Source organism: Nicotiana tabacum, chromosome 5 (genome assembly GCF_000715075.1).
Source record: "Nicotiana tabacum cultivar K326 chromosome 5, ASM71507v2, whole genome shotgun sequence".
NCBI lineage: Eukaryota > Viridiplantae > Streptophyta > Magnoliopsida > Solanales > Solanaceae > Nicotiana > Nicotiana tabacum.
Window position 1 is genome coordinate 2,999,334 of NC_134084.1, and position 21,384 is coordinate 3,020,717.

At 31.9% G+C, this 21,384-nt stretch overlaps 1 protein-coding gene across 1 annotated transcript; it reads left to right on the forward strand.

The window, feature by feature from the left end:
* Positions 1-18,723: 18,723 nt before the first annotated feature.
* LOC107823802 (nuclear transcription factor Y subunit C-2-like) lies at positions 18,724-19,089 on the forward strand. Its single transcript, XM_016650510.1, has one exon. It carries the CDS (start codon positions 18,724-18,726, stop codon positions 19,087-19,089), a length of 366 nt encoding a protein of 121 aa, XP_016505996.1.
* Positions 19,090-21,384: the final 2,295 nt, after the last annotated feature.

Here is a 21,384-nt window from a genome sequence, read left to right on the forward strand (position 1 = left end):
TATTTGAGAAACAGTCTCTCTACCCTAGGGTAGGGGTAAGGTCTGCGTACACACTACTCTCCCCAGACCCCACTAAGTGGGATTATACTGGGTTGTTGTTGTTGTTGTTGTAATCTACACTTGCTATAAAAATACATATATTAATCTTATATAATTAATGTGATTTTATTTGTCATAACAAATTCTTAATTATCAATCTATACTTGCTATAAAAATACATATATTATCAATCTATATTTACTAATATCATAAAATATACGGTCATTGGAAAAACATAAAATCACTATCAAAATGTATGAAACTTTCCAATATGGCACTTTACAAGTTGCAACAAATGCACGCCAACGTTGAAAAGTTATTAACTATTTTTCCCTTTTAGTGCCTACACTTCACATGTCCAAATCCAAATTGTCATTTCCAATTTTCCACTTTTATTAGGGAAAAAAATTAATGTTGTCACAATTTTTTTAGTTTTTAGCAACAAGGTTTCCACTTTTAGAAAATCAAATATCCCCATTTCCTTATCTTTCTAAACCTATAATTAATTATACACATTAAAAGCTATTCACCTTATCACCTATAATTTGCATATTTTCTTTCTTTCTTATGTTCATTAAACTTTATCCACTATAATAATAACGTTGCAAAATTATCTTTTGTCATATTAAAATAACAGAATTTTTGTTATTATAATGGTAAAGTTAATAAATAATATTCACTATAACGATAAAATCTACCCGTAAGATGACTCTAATGTTATTCTAATAAAGTTTTATGATTTTTGTTGTTATTGACAATAAAGCTCAGTTACTTTTATGTGAGAAAAGTAGTTTTCTAGACTACGTTGTTATAATGGATAAACTCTAGATACTTAATCTGAAAAAGATAATATTGTAATTTTATTACTTTGTGAATAAAATTCGATGACCTTAAAGTGAAATTAAACCTATCAATTTTTTAGTAAAATAAAAACGTTATATAATTGTGAGAAAAAAGTGGCTTAAAGCTTGAATTGCCTAAAATCTAGATAACTAGAGATTTCAAAACTAAATAAATAAAGAGAGAAAGAGCTGGAAGGAACGTGACAAGAAGGCAAAAACGAATATAAATTACCAAGGCACGTGCTATAGGCAAGTTTAGTAAAGCAATTAAGGGTGTGTTTGGTATGAAAGAAAATATTTTTCGGAAAATATTTTCTAATTTTTTCATGTTTGGTTAGCTTAAGAGAAGGAAAAACATTTTCCAAAACTCCTTCTCAACATTTCTCACCCTCACGAACATTTTCCAAAACTCCTTCTCAACCTTCCTCACCCTCACGAACCCACTCACCCACCCCACCCCCTCTCCAAAAAGGCTCTTTTTTTCTCAAATTTTAGTTTTTTTTCCCTCATCACCCACCCTGCAACCTCCCACCCCACCCCACCCCGCACAATTTTTTTTTTATAATTTTAAATTTCTGGTTTTTTATTTTTCTGCACCTCCCCCACTACCCTCACTCCCACCCCACTCCCACCCCGGAATTTTATTTTTTATATATATTTTCAGTTTTAGTTTTTCCATCTTACAATTTACAGGTTCGAAATTTTACAAGTTCCAAAGTTATGAGTTCGGAGGTTTATGTGTTTGGAAGTTTACGGGTTTAAAAATTATAAAGTTTACAGGTTCGAAAGTTCACGGTTTCGAAAGTTTAGCGGTTCGGAAGTTTATGAAATTTGTGGGTTCGGAAGGTTGTTGGTTCGAAAGTTTATGGCTTCATGTTTATTGTATCTAAATTATTTATAAATACTCTTGAGAAGTTATTTTCCTTAATTTGCGTACCAAACAACGAATAATGAATAAGATTATTACTTGTTTTTCGTTATACCAAACACACCCTAACTGTATTATTAATGCTAAATAATGATACCATAGTACAATATATAGATTCTACTACTAGTAATTAACTTGACCTTGATAGCGATTACTTTCTCCAGTTCATAATAAGTGATCATTTTACCTTTGGCATGCTCATTAAGGAAATACGAACGCTTAGAGGAAGAAAAAAAAAGATGTATTTACTAAATTAATCTTAATTAAGTGTTACCTTGACACATTAGAATATGTAAATAAGGATAACTTTTGAAAAAATAAAATTAATTCCTTCTTGATTATGTAAATAGACACTTATTTTGAACCAAAATAAAAAGTTAAAATGTTCATTTATTGTGGACTGAAGGGAGTAGTATTTAATAGGCTCAGGGTCGTATGACAAAAGTGCAACGAGCCGGTAAGCAAGACAAAGTAAGTCATCATCCTAATCTCCGTCAAGATTACTGCCTTAGCCTTGTCCTATCATCTGTATAATGGAGTTCTTCATTTACTAATCGATTTTTCAAAATTTCTCTTTCTTAAAATTGGGAGAAAAAGATTGATATAATTGTTCTAAATTTCACCTATACCTTTTTTTTGAGATTTAAACAAAAAAAAAAGTCTTTTTCTCATGAAATGTTTTGTATTCATTAATATCTAAAGCTTATGCCATAGAAGCCGTAGCTTGCAAGCAGGGACGGACGCAGTATTTTAGCGTCGGCTTCAATTGAATTCATAACTTTCGATGCGTAGTAAAAATTTATGTGTAAAAATTTAAAAATAATAGATATGGACCATAACTTTAAAAATATAATTGGTTCAATGCTAAAAACATTAAAAGTTGAACCCATAGAATTTAAATATCCGCCTATGCTCCCAATTAGGCTCATAATCTTGAGGTCGTGGGTGGGTTCTGTCATTTCACCGATTCATACTAAATAACAAGCGTGATGTTTGAGGTATAAGACGCATGTCACAAGTTCGAATTTATTTTCCTGGTATTTAAGTGGGAAAGGATAAATAGATCGATTTATTGTCCACCGAATTTCAAATCTTACGTAGCCTTAGAGAGTATCGCGAAGTTTTATTTTGTGTCTCATATAACTTACACCAGTTGTATGAGGCTCCTTTTTGTCTCACATATTTGTGGACCCCAATCTTACACTTCTGGGTACACAGAAATCTAGGTCCACAAAACTGTGAGACAAAACTAGTATCAGTTGTACGAGACACAAAATAAAATTTTCCGAGAGTATCTCAGTAATTAAAAAAAGTGATCATTTAAGAATGATTATGTGATAGAGCTGGATCCCATTGTAATTAAGCTACTACACTATAACCAATAATAGAGTCAGTATTGATGCCGAAACTCTGACTTTTTTTAACATATGGTATTTATTTTTTGTGTTAGGTGGAATATTTAAATAGCTTACGAATACAGCTAAGAACGAATTATTTATTGTGTAATTTAATTAGAATTAAACTTCAAACATTTGTTTGGTTGCCACTGAAATTTTATTTTAATAACAGCATGCGATAGAACTACGTACATTGGATGCTATGCCATCTTTTTGGGAATTCATTTAAACAGAATTGACAAGGTTATACGTTAATTCTAAGAATAAAGTCCTATTAACAAATTAAGTTCAGAAGTTAAGAACAGATTATGCTTCCTTTTTCCTGGATTAATTGGCTAAGTGAGCTTGTAATTAATTGAATCCAAGATTTGTTAATAGATGGCGAAATATCATTGTATCCATTAATTCAATTTAACAAGAGATGGGACAGTTAATATAAATTTTAAACTTTAATTACAAAAATTTACTGATAATTACCTTATTTGTAACCTGATTATATAAGTAATCGTATATTGTCAATATATAAAATTAATTAACTTAAACCGATTCTCCGTCTATGATGTAACTAACTTACTATTACTGTGTAGAAGTTAAACTCATTTGGATATGCATGCAGAATCCAGTGGCGGATTTAGGGGGGCGCAAGGGTGTTCACCCGAACCCCTTTCGCTGAAAAATTACACTATGTATATAAGGCAAAATCTGATTTTTACCTCTATATATTATGTTTTGAATCACCTTCACACATTCTAAAAGCATGGCTTAGCGGTCAAGGGGGTTCAAAATCATTATGAGGTTATTGGTTCAATTCTCACTAGTTATAATCTCATTAAATTTTTTAACTTATTCCTTTTTTGAACCCCCTTAGCAAAAGTCTTGCCTCCGCCACTGGCAGAATCGACTCAATACCCATTCCTTTTCATGAACAGATACTCTTTAATTTTTTTTATTCTTTTATTGGGTTTTTTACCCGATGTCCGGTACAAGTATTGGATCCCGACTAAATTCGGATTCGTATTGAAAAGTCCCACATTGAAGGTAAAACACTCCCCCAACAAAAATAACTTCTCGAAACCGACAGGGGCGGATCCACCTCTCCACCTAGGGTTCATGTGAACCTAATAGATTTTGTCCAAACAGTATAAATTTGTTCGAAAAATTTACTAATAGAAACTAAGAGTCCACCAAACAATATAGAGAAATAGGTTCTCTATTAGTTCTCATAGAACACACGCACACTGCAAACTTTTAGCAAAAGCCTTGCCTCCGCCACTGGCAGAATCGACTCAATACCTATTCCTTTTCATGAACAGATACTCTTTAATTTTTTTTATTTTATTTTTTTTGGATTTTTTCCCCGGTGTCCGGTACATGCATTGGATCCCGGCTAAATTCGGATTCGTATTGAAAAGTCCCACATTGGAGGTAAATACTCCCCAACAAAAATAACTTCTCGAAACCGACCCGGCCGGATCCACCTCTCCTCCTAGGGTTCATGTGAACCTAGTAGATTTTGTCCAAACAGTATAAATGTGTTCGAAAAATTTACTAATAGAAACTAAGAGTCCACCAAACTATATAGAGAAATAGGTTCTCTATTAGTTCTCATAGAACACACGCACACTGCAAACTTTTAGCAAAAGCCTTGCCTCCGCCACTGGCAGAATCGACTCAATACCTATTCCTTTTCATGAACAGATACTCTTTAATTTTTTTTATTCTTTTATTGGGTTTTTTACCCGATGTTCGGTACATGTATTGGATCCCGACTAAATTCGAATTCGTATTGAAAAGTCCCACATTGAAGGTAAAACACTCCCCAACAAAAATAATTTCTCGAAACCGACAGGGGCGGATCCACCTCTCCACCTAGGGTTCATGTGAACCCAGTAGATTTTGTCCTAACAGTATAAATGTGTTCGAAAATTTACTAATAGAAACTAAGGGTCCACCAAACTATATAGAGAAATAGGTTCTCTATTAGTTCCCATAGAACACACGCACACTGCAAACCTTTAGATTACAACCTATTGTAACCTAGGAATTAACCTCTTAATCGCTCACTAACTTGTAATAACTCTATTACATGTCACTTTGTAATAAATCTAGTACAACGACTTACAACTCGACTAACTCTAGCCAAGACACAAACACAAGGAATTATGATTTACAAAGATTTCCTACACAATGCTTCTAACTAAGCTAAGTAAGAATTACAAGTGAGTACTTCAACAAAGGTGCAACACAACTAAGGACATGTAATAACTCGATATAGGGAAGTGGTTCGTTATTATGTTGTTATTTGTTCTTGACGCCCTTAAGAGTCACTTGTCAGATTGATGAATCACTTGAGAGAGTGCTTGATTAGTTCTTGAATGTACAAGTGTTTTGTTTTACCTTTGCTAGATGTTAATAATTCATTTGTGACATCACTTGAATGATGTAAACAATTTAGGTAAAGGGCATTCCCCATAAAGTTGATTGTTGCACTGTGTTTGCACTATTGCGTGTGCAGGCAGTAACTTTACAGCTGGGGAATTGACTTGTACAGTCAACACGGGAACTGGTAGCTATCTATTTCCTCTGTTGTTCCTTTGACTCTGAAGAGTTGAACCGTGTCCTCGACTGGGAGACTTGTTGATCTTAAGTACTTGAGGATGTATGTCAGGTTTCTTATCTGATTCTTGACAATAAGTTTATTAGATCGTCAAAACATAACAGGGATACACATATAACCTATCATTTACTAAATACGTATAAATGCTTGAATGTGAACCCAGTTACTATTGAAAATTTACTCGAGTTCATTAAAAGAATCCATAAATATTAAATCTTGGATCCGCCTCTGAAAATGATAAGCTTTTAACATTATACTGCCATATAGTGATAGGATGATAGGTATTGATATTGCCTTCAATAATATACGTGTAAATAGGAGAAGACTGAAGCTTTCATATATTGATGAAGAAGAAGGGTACGTAGTTATTAGTTTAGATTTTTAGTATTTTTGCACCTTTGATTGGCTTTAAATTCTGGCCATTGATTGAGCTAGAGAAGTAGCTTTCAGCTTTCACAATATAGACAAAACCATCTGGTCTATATTTGTAAACATCTGTATGGTTACATCTGCAAACTCCAGTTCCATATTCTGTGTATATATTCGTCAACAGTTTACTCAGAAGGCAAACCACTGTCATCTAATTCAAATTAATTCCTAATTTTTTGCATTTTTTCCCTGAATTTACCTAATATATACTGATAGTATAAAAAAATTAATTATATTATCAAATCAATCACCGAAAAGATAACTATAGTATAAGTAACCCATATGTCCATAAAGAGAGATTACGGATTAATAACTTGAAAAATAAGGCAGGTCCTACTGCGAGTTAAAATACACTAATGACTACAGGTAACTTTAAATTCATAAAAAACTTGGCATTCTACAACAGTTTATTTAATTAAAATAAATTAATAATGTAAAAATATTTTACTCTTAATTGTCAACCAAACTGCTACGATCTTTTATAAATATGGCCAATATTTTGCTTTGATGGTAAGCAACCTCCACTTCCAACCGAGAGGTTGTGAGTTCGAGTCTCCACAAGAGCAAGGTGGGAAGTTCTTGGAGGGAAGAATGCCGAGGGTCTATTTGGAAACAGCCTCCCTACCCCAGGGTAGGGGTAAGGTCTGCGTATACACTACTCTCCCCAGACTCCACTAAGTGGAATTATACTGAGTTGTTGTTGTTGTTGTTGTTGTTGTTTTGCCATTTTGGACGAAGACGGATTTAGCCTTCTGATATCGGGTTCAACTAAACCCATAATTTTAGACGCAAAGCATAAACTTATGCGTAAAAAATCACTAGAATCGTAAGAAATAATAGATATGAACCCATAATTTTGGAAGACAATAGTTCAATAGTAAGAACTTTAAAAGTTGAACCCATAGAGTTTAATTCCCGGATCCGCCTCTGATTCCGAGATGGAGGGTCCTCAAGATCTTATTGTAAGTAAACAAGGTCATCTTCAACCTGTGAGAATGCTCGCCAGCTAGATTGCTCGGTTCTTTAGAAGTGTTGTCGGATGCATATTGGAACCTTCAAAATAAGTGTATTTTTCGAAGATCCAACATAGATGCGATAATATTTTTGAAGAAGTCCGAAGAATATAGTATGGCTGGAATCAAAGGAATGAGCCAAAGCACATGTTGTTAGTGGACCACTTTCTATTTATTTGTCCCTTGTCCTTCTGTACCACACATACAATAAAGAGAATTCATGAGTGGAAAAAAAAAGAGCAACGTAGTGTACAAAATATTTTGTGTTCACGTAAGGTTTGGGGAAGAATCATATCTCAAGGGGATGTGATGTAGATAGTTTACCTTGATGCAAGCGTCAATTGTTGATTCTACGGCTCGAACTCATAACTCATACGCAGAAGCGGATGCACATGTTAAATTAAGGGGTCACCGGCACTCGAAAACTTCAGGAAAAACTCCATATATACTTACAAATGTCTTCACATAATAGTCAGATATTAGCATAGACACCCGTATCAATCTTTATGAGCAGTGATCAATTTATATTGAGTGTTATGTTGCCCTCACGACTGCCGAATCTTAGGTCTGTCTCTGCCCATAATTCACACAAAAATAATTTGACCGTTACTCCAAGACTTCCTTCACATAGAGTTCATGTGTGAGGTTTCCTCAATTGATGACAACTAGATCATAGCTGCATTTATTTTGTACATATTCTTAACCAAATTGGAAGTTGACATTAGTCGTCAAAAGTGCAATGGTCCACTCTGCTAGAAATTAAAATGCATTAATGTGTTTGCTGGCTATACAATCTTTAGCTGAATCCAATTTTATTGACAATATTGGGTAATAAATGATAATATAAATTTTAACATATTAATAGCAGATTACCTATCAATTTACCACGTTACCAATTAAATGCTTATCTTCTATATATTCATTGGTTTTATATAAACACATGTACCCATACAAGTAAGTTTTTTTTTATTATCACTTTTATCCCACGCAAGAAACTATTTATATCTGATAGCCGAAAAAAATATATAAAACTTATATAATTTTTTGTATATAACATACAGAATGTATATATACACAAAAATATATAAATTTCATATATTTTTTCGACTATTATTTTTATAGCGGCTATACAGTGTCATTTTTCCTAACTTAAATAACATTTTCCTAAAAGGCTACGTACGATGTATTACCCGTGTGGGAGTTAATCATCCATCAATAAATACCACTATACAGTCAGACATCTCTATAACAATATCTCACTATAACAGTCATTCACTATAAAAATCATGATGTTTATATTATGTTAAAATATTTGTCCTTTATAACAACACTTCACTATAGCAGCCAAAAACTATTGAAACAGACTAGGTTGTTATAGAGAGGTTTGACTGTATATACATATTATTTTTACTACAAACTTCATATATACTTCTAGTAGTAAATATAATGGATCTTGACACAAATAGCCGACTAAATTCACTATTTATTTTCTATAGCGGTATACATATATTATACACGATTATATATATATATATATATATATTATATAATCCTCCTAGCTATTTTTAGTTTAAACGATTGGATGAACAACTATTTAGGTTAATTATTGTAAATAAAAATCTAAGATAGAGTTAAATTATTAATCAATGTGGCCAACCTGTAAATTCTCTGCTCCACAGATTTGGTCTACATGCTGAGATGGACAGAGACTTTTGTCACGTGGGGGTTTGCAACTTCTGACCTGTCTTGCACGTGCTAATTATTTTCTCACTTGATTTTTCATTTTACGAAATATGCAGTAAATACACATTAATTACTACCATATCTTTGTAAAGTTTGTGAGACTAATGTTCATTATATATATACTTATTTTTTATTCTGTATTTTTATTTAAACACGCACACGCGCGCACACATACACATATAGTAATATCTAATGTCAAATTTTTGTAATATAAAATATTCACCACTTCAAAATTAAATTAAATTTCAATTTTTCAACACTTTACAAACATCGGCTTGTTTTAACCTCCATTTGCTAGTGTCACGAATAATGTCATGACCTACCTGAGCAGATCACGTCCTTTATTATGAGCTCCGAGACATGTTCTCAAAGTAACTCAGATTAGCTACGACACACTTGACGCATTACCCTAAGGACAATATTGTCTTGAATATCCTCGCGGGGACTATAATATAGAATTATTGATGTATTTATGTATGTATGAAATTCGAATTAGATAAAGCGAATTCAGTCAAACCCGTTGAGTCTATTTTATATCTGTCACTGTATTTTCTTGAAAAGAATTGGACCTCTTTACACCTTCTTGTTGTGCCTACACTATAGAATGTGATATTGTTTCTGTTTTCAACTATGAAAGAAAGTGGGGTGGGTGGGGGCGGGGGGTGGGGGTAGGGTAACCTCTTCATCACATGAACACCTTGTGTTGTCTCCCTTGTATATATGCACATTCACTTATGATTGCACCTCCTCAACTTGTTTGATCTAATGATAGAAAAATCTCAATTTCATCTTTTCCTTCTTTCTTTTGCTTTTTCCACCATTTACTTTTCTTTGGGGTCTCTCTAATAACGGCTGATTAGTGCTTACTCTAAGATTCGTTATTACTGTACAATTTTATTTTGCAACTCTCTCCTCCTATTTAGGTTCTTTTTCTCATAGGTATTATCTTTTTTAAGTTCATTTTGTTGCTGTATCTGTTGTACATATCTGTATAAATGGTCTGCCATACAATTAAATAACATCGCAGTATTTTTCATCTTCTACTTTCTTCTTTTTTACTCTTTACTCCGGGGTACAGTTATCGCGTGCCAAGGGGTTCAATTGAATCTTATTTGTCGGAAATATATATTATATAAATGGGAATAAAACTCTTTTTTGGTTATATATGAACGATTAAATCCTCTTGAAATAAGGAAGAAAATTCTATTTTAGTGGTATAGAGGGTTCAAGAATTGCTTTAGGTCACCAGTTCATCAAATCCTAAGAGGTCGTTTGGTATGAAGAATAAGCAAAAATAATCTTGGAATAAAAATTTAGTACCACCTTATCCCATGTTTGGTTACTAATTATGGAAAAAATTATTCCAGGCTTAAAAATATATTATATCGGGATAACTTATACCTGCCAGATGGTGGAATATTAATCTCATGATAAGCTATCCCAGGATAAAACAGTAAATCTAACAATCTCAGGATTAATACATTATACCAAACAATCAATAAAAAATAATACCACGATAACTAATCCCAACATAATTAATTTCAGCATAACTTGTCTTCAAACCAAACGACTCTAATATTGTAATTTTTTTTAAAATTTACTTATAAGAATTTCGGGTTCCGCCACTGTCTTCATTGATGATTTTTTTTTATTTTTTTATTTTTTTCGCAGCTTTAATGTCTTCTCCTTTCACTTTATGGTATAGCCTCCTCTACAAGTAAAAAATGAAAAGCTTTAAATGACATGTTATCATGTGATCCAAAAAAGACTTTTTACAAAGTGGAGACTAATATATTTATCTCTCCTATCATGAGTTATATTTAGAGTACTATTTTGCGTTTAATGTTATCACTTGTTGTTATAGGTTTGAAAGCACTAAACCATCACTATTAGTTATCCATGAAAATAATATACACAAAATAATGGGCTAATTATTTGCTAAAAAGCCATCAAATCCTTCTTTTCTACTTTTCTGGAAGGGTACATATGAAGCATTTAGATCACCCAGAAATACGGCGGGATAGATTGAATCTCTCGACTTTTAACTAGAAATCTCGAATTCAAACATTGAGAATTAGAAAAACCATAGTGTGAAATCTTTTTGCCTCTAATGAGCCCTATGCGCAACAAATCTGAATTGCCAATGGGCAGTGGACAGAGGCGGAGTCAAAATTTTAAGTTATATTAGGTTTGAAAATCTAGTCTTTTTAAGCTATTCTTAATTTAGAACTAAAATTAATGAATTCAGCAGAACCCGTAATATATATATTAGCTCCGCCACTAACACTAGATATACTAGATGGTTATAAAAAGAAAATGAAATTAAAGGTTAGTTAAAATTAAATTCAAGGCTTGGATTGAGGTGTGAAAATAGAAATGATGATGAGCAATATAAAAGGAAATTTTCACAAGAAAAGTTGGGGAAAGTAGAAGGGGACCATCTAATGGTCATAATCATGTTCTTTGATTGTTCACAAGATAGTAACTTAATTTCTCCCTATAGATGGCAATTTCCAATTTATTTGTATAAATACTAAGTTATCTTATTGACACATATACTTCAAAAGGATAATATGGCTAAATTAAGACATTGACAATCCTTAAATGAAAATTGTCACCTGTCATCTTTATTAAATGAAAATTGTTGATATTAGAAGATATGTGACAGTGGATTGATAGTGAAGCAAGTTGTGTAAAAACAAATGCATGATTAACAAAGATATTGTATTAATCAATTCCTAGAGAACTCTATAACTAATAATCATGATGAGAATATAATGTGTAATTGTAGGAGAATGAATATAGGACCAGTTTTCTAACTAGAGCAGGAATAACTCAAGCATATGTTCATAGTAAGTGTTGTCTTACATATGTTTTGGAGAATTTTTCAAAGGCCCCGACCCTTGAAGGGTAGCCTCGAAGCAATGATAAAGTTGTCTTCGTGTAACCTATAGGTTATAGGTTCGAGCCACGGAAGCAGCCACTAATACTTACATTAGGGTAGGTTGTCTATATCACACCCCTTGAGGTGCGGCGTACGCAGGAATTTTCGTAAGCGGTGTCAATATCTGAAATAATGAACAAATGAATAAAGTACTGTAATGGCAAGCGATATCTTTTTTTTTAATATTTATACCTAATATTTTAATTTTATTTATTATTTATACATACATATTACAAATAAAATTCGATGAAGCGATGTCACGTGACACTGCTTCAAGGGATAAATGCAGAAATAGTACTTCAGTCCATTACTCAGGATTTAGAAGGGAAAAAAAGAGAAAGGAGAAAATACAATTTAGGTAGTGGTGAATGTGCAATATATATCAGATAGAGCCCACTCATCAGCAGCCCAATTGATAAATCTGGGCCATCTAAAGTCATATTTTCATGGGAGAAATTCAAAAATAGCCAGATTTATAACTGATCGTTCAAAAATAGCTCAGTTTTAAAAGTAATCGAAATTTAGCCACTTTTCATGTAAAGATAAAATCTGAGCGAAAACACTGTTCAAAACCCGAAAAATACGCCAGTATATTATTATTATGTTGGAGTTCCAACATAAGTATATTTGAACTCCAGCATATTATACTGGAGTTCCAAGATAAGTATGCTGGAACTCCAGCATAATATGATGGAGTTCCAACATAAGTATACTAGAACTCCAACATAATATACTGGAGTTCCAGCAAGTATACCGGTCCAGCATAATATACTGGAGTTTGGAGCACCGGTGCTCCAGTCTCCAGTATGTTATACTGGAGCCAACAAAGTATACCGGTCCAGCATAATATGCTGGAGTTCATACACATGTGCACCGAACTCCAATATATTATGCTGGATCGGTCACTGTTGCAGCAAAATAGTGGCTATTCTTCATTGACTTGGTAAACGCTGCCTATTTTTGAATGACCAGTCCGAAAACTGACTATACCGTGCTATTTTTACTACTTTCATGGGTCAATCACTATATAAGCCCAATTCGTTTTACACTAAAGCCCAAATGTTCAAACTTGATCTTCAAGTTATTGACGATGTGCATATGAAAGGATTATCATCGTCGACAATGATCAAATTTTTCAAATGGCATCTCTTGTTACTCCCTCCGTCTCATAATACGTGATGTAGTTACTAAAAATAGTTGTCTCAAATTATTTATCATTTTAGAAGTTCAAGATAAAATTGATTATATTTTTCCTTTTTCACCTTAATAATCAATTGCATTCAAATCTAGTAAAAATATAGATAATGTCATTGATAGAGATGATACATAAATTGAGAAAACATTTAATAAGGGTAAAATAGTCAAAAATTATTCTTTCTTAAGAGCCGTGCACAAGAGAATCACGACACATACTATGAGACGGAGGGAGTATATTAATGGATTTTATTTCACATTTGTTAAAGACGCTGATAGGATATCTAAAAACAACTTCGAAATGTCTATTTTAATGATGATTTTTCTTTTGGTGCATATTATTACTTGATCGAACTCACAAAAGTATATTAATACTCATGGAAAATACACTTAGCCCCTTATTATATTTTTGTAATAATGTTCAAAAAATAATCCAATTTGAGGAGGGGGAATTTAATAATGAAGATTGACCAACAACTAGATTTTGTCCTAAACGATATTTTGGATGCTCTTAAATCAATGAAGATATTTGACCACACAGCTTATTATAGGAGAAAATAATAAAGATTCTTAGAATATACTTCTAATTCATAGGAGCAATTAATAACATTTATTTGATTAATAAGCTTTGGACCAAATCTCAACCAAAACCAAATACTGAATCAGTTAGCATGTTGTTATCATGCCTATAATCCTTTTGTTAAATTAATAATCTCCTATAATTAGTTAAAACACATTATTAATGTAAAAGTTCTTAACACAATCAGTGTATTTGGTCCAATCCCTTTTTAGAAAAACGAAAACCATTATGGTTGTGTTTGGTATAACGGAAAATGTTTTCTTGGAAAATAAGTAGTATTCTTATTTATTTTCCGGTGTTTGGTATGCAAATTAAGGAAAATGACTTCTCAAGATTATTCATAAATAATTTAGATATAATAAACATGAAGCCATAAACTTTCAAACCAACAACCTTCCGAACCCACAAATTTTATAAACTTTCGAACCGCTAAACTTTCAAAATCGCAGAATTTCGAACCCGTAAACTTCCAAACACATAAACCTCCGAACTCATAGTTTTGGAACTTGTAAAATTTTGAACATTTAAACCGATAGATAAAAAAATTAAAACTGAAAAATATATTTAAAAAATATTTTTTTCGGGGGGTTGGGTGGGTGGGGACAATAAAACGAGAAACAAAAACAGAAATTTACAAAAAAAAAGTATAAAAAATGTTTTTTTTTTGTGCGGGTGGGTGGTGCAGAAAAATAAAAAAATAAAATTTTAAATTGCAAAAAAAAATATTAAGGTAAAAAAAATAAAAAGTTTTGCGGGAGGGCGTGGGGGTGGGGTGGGGTGGAGGGGTAGTAGGGTGGGTGGTAACGGAAAAACTGGAATTTGAAAAAAAGCCTTTTTTGGAGAGAGGGGGTGGGGTGGGTTGGTGAGGGTGGGGAAGGTTGAGAAGGAGTTTTGGAAAATATTTTCACTACTCTTGATAAGGAAAACATTTTCCTCCAATTGGAGGAAAATGAGTTCATAAGGAAAATGTTTTGCAAAACATTTAAGCCAACCAAACTAGGGGTGGACATCGGTCGGTTCGGTTCTGTTATGAATATTATCGGTTTAGCATATCGATTATCGGTTTACAAATTTGATAAACCGATAACCGAACCGATAACATATCGAGTATCGGTTAATCGGTTATCTATATTATCGGTTCGGTTATCAGTTTACCCGATAAGATAACTCAATATAGAGTTAAGCAAAAAAGAGAAGACAATTCATTGGAGTTAAGCAAAAAAGAGAAGACAATTCGCTGGAGTTAAGCAAAAAAGAGAAGAATTCACAAATAGTATACTAAAGACTTACGCTAGAGGTAACTAGTAAGGTCTATGAAGAACGAAGATGAAGCAACTGAAGAGTGCGGTTGAGAAAGAATAGGAGAGATATATACTTAAGGGTAAAGTTATAATTTTATTAATTCTTATTGGGTTATCGGTTAACTCATTAACAAAATTGGCAAACCGAGCCCCGAACCGATAACCCAATAGTAAAAAAATTCTAAACCGTTATCGAACCATTAATCCAATAACCCGATACCGATAACCTAATAAACAATTAACGGTTCGGGTTATCGGTTTTAACCAATACATGCCCAGCCCTAAACCAAACATAGAAAAATTGAAAAACATTTCGGAAAATGTTTTCCTTCATACCAAACACACCCTATATCTGATCTCGACGATTTTTTTTTTATAGTAGTTATAGGAAAATAATCCGTCAATGTTAAAAATAAAAATGGGGTTTGACCAAATAAGCAATAAACTTATCGAAACTCGGAGGAACCAAAGAAAGTAATTAAATATGACATGATGCAATCAAAATCATATATTAATAATAATCAACAAGGCTTATTAAACTAGAAATAACCTATAAACCTCACCAAAAGTAATAATTTGCCCTGATAAGCAATAACATAATCGGAGATTATAAGTTAGTCAACTTCAATAATTATAATTAAATGATGCTATGAAATTTTCACATTAAATCAAATCTGATATATGATTATATTCACCACTGGCATTTTTCAAACTTTATATTTTTGGGTGTGGTCATAGGTGACCATTCAAATACTAAAAATTCTTTAATTAACTGGCATGCTTATGTCAAAATAGTTTTTCCTTTTATTTTCTTAATAAATCGATCATTAATTAGTTCGTAATTGTAAAGTACTCCCTCCGTCTTATATTATAAGCCGTGGTTACTAAAAATAGTATCTCAAATTATTTGTCATTTTAGAAGTTCAAGACTAAATTAATTATTTTTTTTTCTTTTTTTACCATCAGTAATAATTATTTTTGAAGATGGAGATAAAACATAAATAGAATAAATATTCAATTAAGAAAGATTTTATATTAAGACATAAATAAGGGTAAAATAGTCTAATCAATTTCCTAACTAATGTTTCTTAAGGGGCGTATAAAAAAGAAACACGACAGATAATTTGAGACAGAAATAATAATAAGATGGATGACCATTTGATAAATTATTAACTCTTTGACTTTTCAAGAGAGTCCTTTCATAATTTTTTTTTAAAAGTAAATTTTTTCAACTTTTAATAAAAAATCTTTGACGTTATCGAAAACTTATGGATAAAACGAAGCTTTTGGATAACAACTATCCACTATATTCATGTTTATCGAAATACATGAATTTTTATTCAGAAAAAGATTATAAGTTATTTATACATGATAGAATTTTTATACCATCAGGTCACATTTATATAATTATATATAATTTACAATACTGTAGCTAAGGTTTCTGAAACCCTAACTCCTACAAGGCCTTTCTCCCCCGTTTTTGCACCATTAACTTGAGGCTATCGTACGAACCCATACAGTATGACAGACGCACCAACGGGTGAGGAAAATCATAACTGTTGTATTCATCTGGCGGATCCAAGCGACATTGATTGTCACTGTTGTGTTTTATTTAGCAGTAATATGATAGAAAATAAAGATGATTATACTCGTGATGCGCGCACATACCTATATATATCAATAATATTTGGGCTCGTAACTACTATTTCTGTTGCAGTAGTAGCAAGAAAATTAGCTTATGAGATTCTTGCTAATGGTAATCGCTGCAATTCATCCTGTGGTTATATGGCTATTCCTATTTTCTTTTTAATTTTGACCTTTTTATTTTGTTTTTTACATGTGCCTAAGAAGAGTAATTTCTTGATGGAAGGAGAAGCTTATTGAAATACTTGAACAGAAATTAGCGATCAATAAATTCTGTAGCTAAACAGAAAAATTATCGCTAATTTTACTTAGCGAGGAAGTTCGTAGCTAATTTCATATTATTTTTTTGTAGTGATATTAGAAGCTAGCCAACTTTGTTTCCTTTATTAGTATTAATAATTCTACTGTTTTCATTTCTATGTTGTTCATTATAATATCAAGTGTTTCTCTATGTTGTTTAATTATAATAACAAGTGTTTAGTGATTTCGAGGGGGGAAAAAGAGTTTAACTAATATAACATATATATCACTCTCTCCGATTCACAATAAGTGACCAATTTGCCTTGGGCACACCCGTCAAGGAAATACTAATCTTAGACAAAAATAGTTGGTGTGATTAAAATACCTTTAATTAAATGTTGCAACATAATTTAATGTGAAAAGTAAAAAAAATTAAGGGATACGTACATAAGGGTAATTTTGGAAAAATAAATTAATTTTTTTCTTGATTATATAAATGGACACTTATTTTGGACCAAAATAAAAAAATAAATTAGTCACTTATTGTGGACCCAAGGGAGTAGCTATATTCTATTGTTTTGTTCAGAAAAATATTCTCTCTCTAATGGAACAATTACTAGAAGAAATAATGATAATCAACAAGGCTCATTTAATTAAACAACTTGTCAATCTCACTAAAAGTAGTAGTTTGTCCTGATTAGCAATAACATAATCACAAATTGTAGATTTAGTCAACATCTATGTAATTATTAGATGATATTATGAAAGTTACACATAAAAATCAAATATGTTAAAATTAAAAAATTGACAATTCACCACTGCCATTTTTCAACCTTTTTAATTTAATTAAAATAAATCGATTCGTTATCAGTAATAATTCATTATTTTTCAAAAGCGTTATTTTGCAAGAAAAAAACCTTTTCCTTATATTACATTTTCTCATCCTCCTGTCAGTTTATATGCACTTTGATTATTCCATCAGATACGTGTTACGTATCTCCCATCAACTACACAAAATCAAAGTGTCCAAACTAAAAACTTGGGCACTTTAAAAACTCTTACATAATCAAGAAGGGACAAGTGTATTTTATCTCGCCAAAAAAAATTAATTTAAAAAAGAAAGAAAGAAAAAAACATAAAATTATATTATAAGAAAATCTCCAAATATTGAATAAGAATTTTGTGAAATAATCTAACTAATACCCTCTAGCCGGCCAAGACAGCCGGCCATCCTATTCTTTGCTTTTACTACATATCAATAAATATATCATAAATATATTAAACATATCTCTTACTACATATCTCCATATCTATAAATATATTCATGCATTTTTATACCTCTTCAAATTAAACCAACAATTACAACCTTCTTTCTCATTTTTCACACAAAACCCTAAATTCACTCCCCTCCACAACACTCCTATTATTCAAAAAGTACTTCGTAGCTTTGTTGGTAGGACGTAGCAGGTATATATTTTATTAAATAGCCGAGGTACGCACGAGCTGACCTCAATATCACGGTTATTAAAAAATTGAGGCAAGCTAGGGCATATTCATTCCTCTCACACAACACTCCTATTATTCCAAAAGTACTTCGTACCTAGGACGTTGTGTTCTGTGGATTAGCCGAGGCACACACGAGCTGACCTGAATATCAAAGTTATTAAGAAAATTGAGACAAGCTGGGGCATATCACTCTCCTCCCACAACACTCCTATTATCCCAAACGATATTTGTGTTGGTGAGAATAACAGGTACCTGTAAAATTAGTTGAAATACGCGTAAGCCGACTCGAATATCACAGTTATCAAAATGAGGCAAGCTGGGGCATATTCAGGAATTCTTTCAGGAAGGATATCAAAGACAGGTCCACACTCATTACCATTAGCAAGAATCAAGAAAATAATGAAGAAATCAAGTGATGATGTGAAGATGATATCTGGTGAAGCTCCCATTATTTTTTCTAAGGCATGTGAATTATTCATTGAAGAACTTACAAAAAGGGCATGGATTATGACCATGCAAGGAAAAAGAAGAACTCTAAATAAAGAAGATGTTGCATCTGCTGTTATAGCAACTGATATCTTTGATTTTCTTGTTAATTTGGTTACTGAGTCTAATGTTGCTGATAATAAGTGTGAGGTCAATGAGGATTCTCAAGTTATTGTGGAGATATAGGTGAAGGCAGAGGCGAAGCCGGGATTTAAAGCTATGTGTTCGGAATTTTAATCCTTTTTTAAGTTAATGAACGTTTTAAAATAATAATTTGTATACATTAAGTGAATTTCTTAAGTTACTGGATTCGATCGAACCCGTAACGTGTATTCTAGCTCCATCCCCGGGTGAAGGACACACACTAAAGGTTTTCAAGATGATAATAGCATTTTCGTTTTAATCCTAAACAAGTTGAGATCAGTTATATGTATTCTTTTAAAGATATGCTACATATATTAAAGTTAAATAATTTGAATTGTCTGTGTTTCTTGATGATATTTGCTTTCTCGGACTCATTATATATATGTCTAATTCTATTTTGCTCGGACTCTCCGAAAATATCGATAGTTATATGTGAAATCCTCGAAAAGTAGTGCATTCTTGGAATATCAAATATGAGTGCGACAACTATTTTAAAGCGTTTGCACAACATAGTCCAATTAACCAAAAGAAAAAAAGTGGACCATTATGCTAGTCTTCAAAAGTATACCAAAAAAAAAAGATTTAAGTTATACAAATTAACCATGTAAATACTTGGGTGAATGAAGAATAACAAAAAAATAAGAATTGAATCTACACTTATTGTGTGCAGGGGCGGACCCGAGGTTCAGTTGAACCTGCTTCGTCAAAAAAATTAATTATTTTTACTTGTTAACTTCATCAGAAAATCGTGAAAGCAGATAATGGTGTAAGAGATGAACCTACTTGACACAAATGGAACCTGTAGAGCAGCGGCAAAGGGGGTTCATTTTGGGGCCAGACGTCACAAGTTTGAATCTCTGGCTAAAGCGGCAAACTTATGCGTGTTCCACAATTCATTTTTTTTATAACTCCTTTTTTTATATATATTTTGTTTGAAAATACTTATAATGTTAAATTTCTTATAGTTATAAGATTTTTAAGTTGGTTAGATTTTTTTTAAAGTCAATAAATTTATAAATTTGTTAATATATATAGATAAAATTCTAAAAATTAAAAGCAAAATAGTTTTTTAAAAAAATAATCAACTTTGATTAAAAAAGAGCGTCAATGACTTTATTTTGAAGTCACATGATAGAATAAAATTGAGTAGTGAGCAAATTGTATTTACTGGTGCCGCTTATATTAGTGGTTACTATGTTCTTTGACTGAACCCGCTTGTATAAAATCCCGAGTCCGCCACTAATTGTGTGAAAGACTCCTACTGATAGTATTAAACTATAAGTCGTGATCCTGGATCACGCATTTTACCTATTTCCTAAAAGATATTTCCTTCTTTACCTTTACCTTTTTCCTTTTTTCCCTCTCATGCATTGTCTAGATATTATCATATACCATATATTTAAAATACGAGAATCATCTAATGATATATTAATGTTGACTAAATGTACAATCTACGATTACGTTATTGCTTAACACGACAAATAATTACTTTTGGTGAAATTGACAGGTTATAATTAGTTTAAAGCAGCTTGTTGATTATTATATCTTCGGGAAATCATTGAATTAAAGAGAGATTACTGTTTGAAATATTTAACCGTATTCATCTTACAATAGAAATTAATAGAATGTTTAATTTATGATTTTATTCTTTAAAAAAGTTCCTACATGGGTCTTAATATGAGCAAAATGCTATAAATAAGAGTATTTCTTAGGGTCCGTTTGGCCATAAAAAATCACTTTTTTCGAATTTTTTTTTTTCCGAAATTAGTGTTTTCGGCCATGAAAATTTTAAATTTCACTTGAAGTTGAATTTCGAAATTTTTCAGAATTTGAAAAACTTTAAAAATCTGTTTATCAAAATTTTCACTATAAATCAATCATAAAAATTCAAAAATAGCTTCAAATTATGTTTATATCCAAACACAACTCTAATTTTGAAATACCATTGTTACACCCACAATATTACGATGATGTTACGTCCTGCAGTATTATATTACGATGATGTTACGCCTTGTAGTATTACATTACGGTGATGTTACGCTTCGCAGTATTAAGTTAGGACGATGTTGCACCCTGTAGTATTGTACGTTGAATTTGTCGTAAGGTAATTGACATCAGGAAAAGATTATTTGGAGATTATAAGTGATGAGTAAATTCATGAAGGTGAAAGGGGAAGCAAGTCAAAGAAAATGAATTTCGCTTAAATTTGGCATTTTGGGATAAAATACGACCCGAGCTAAAATACCCGGAATTTATGGATTAATACCATACAAGGTACCATATGGCCATGATAATAAGTTATATAAAGTGTGTTAAAAGTGGGTAATATTTTGAATA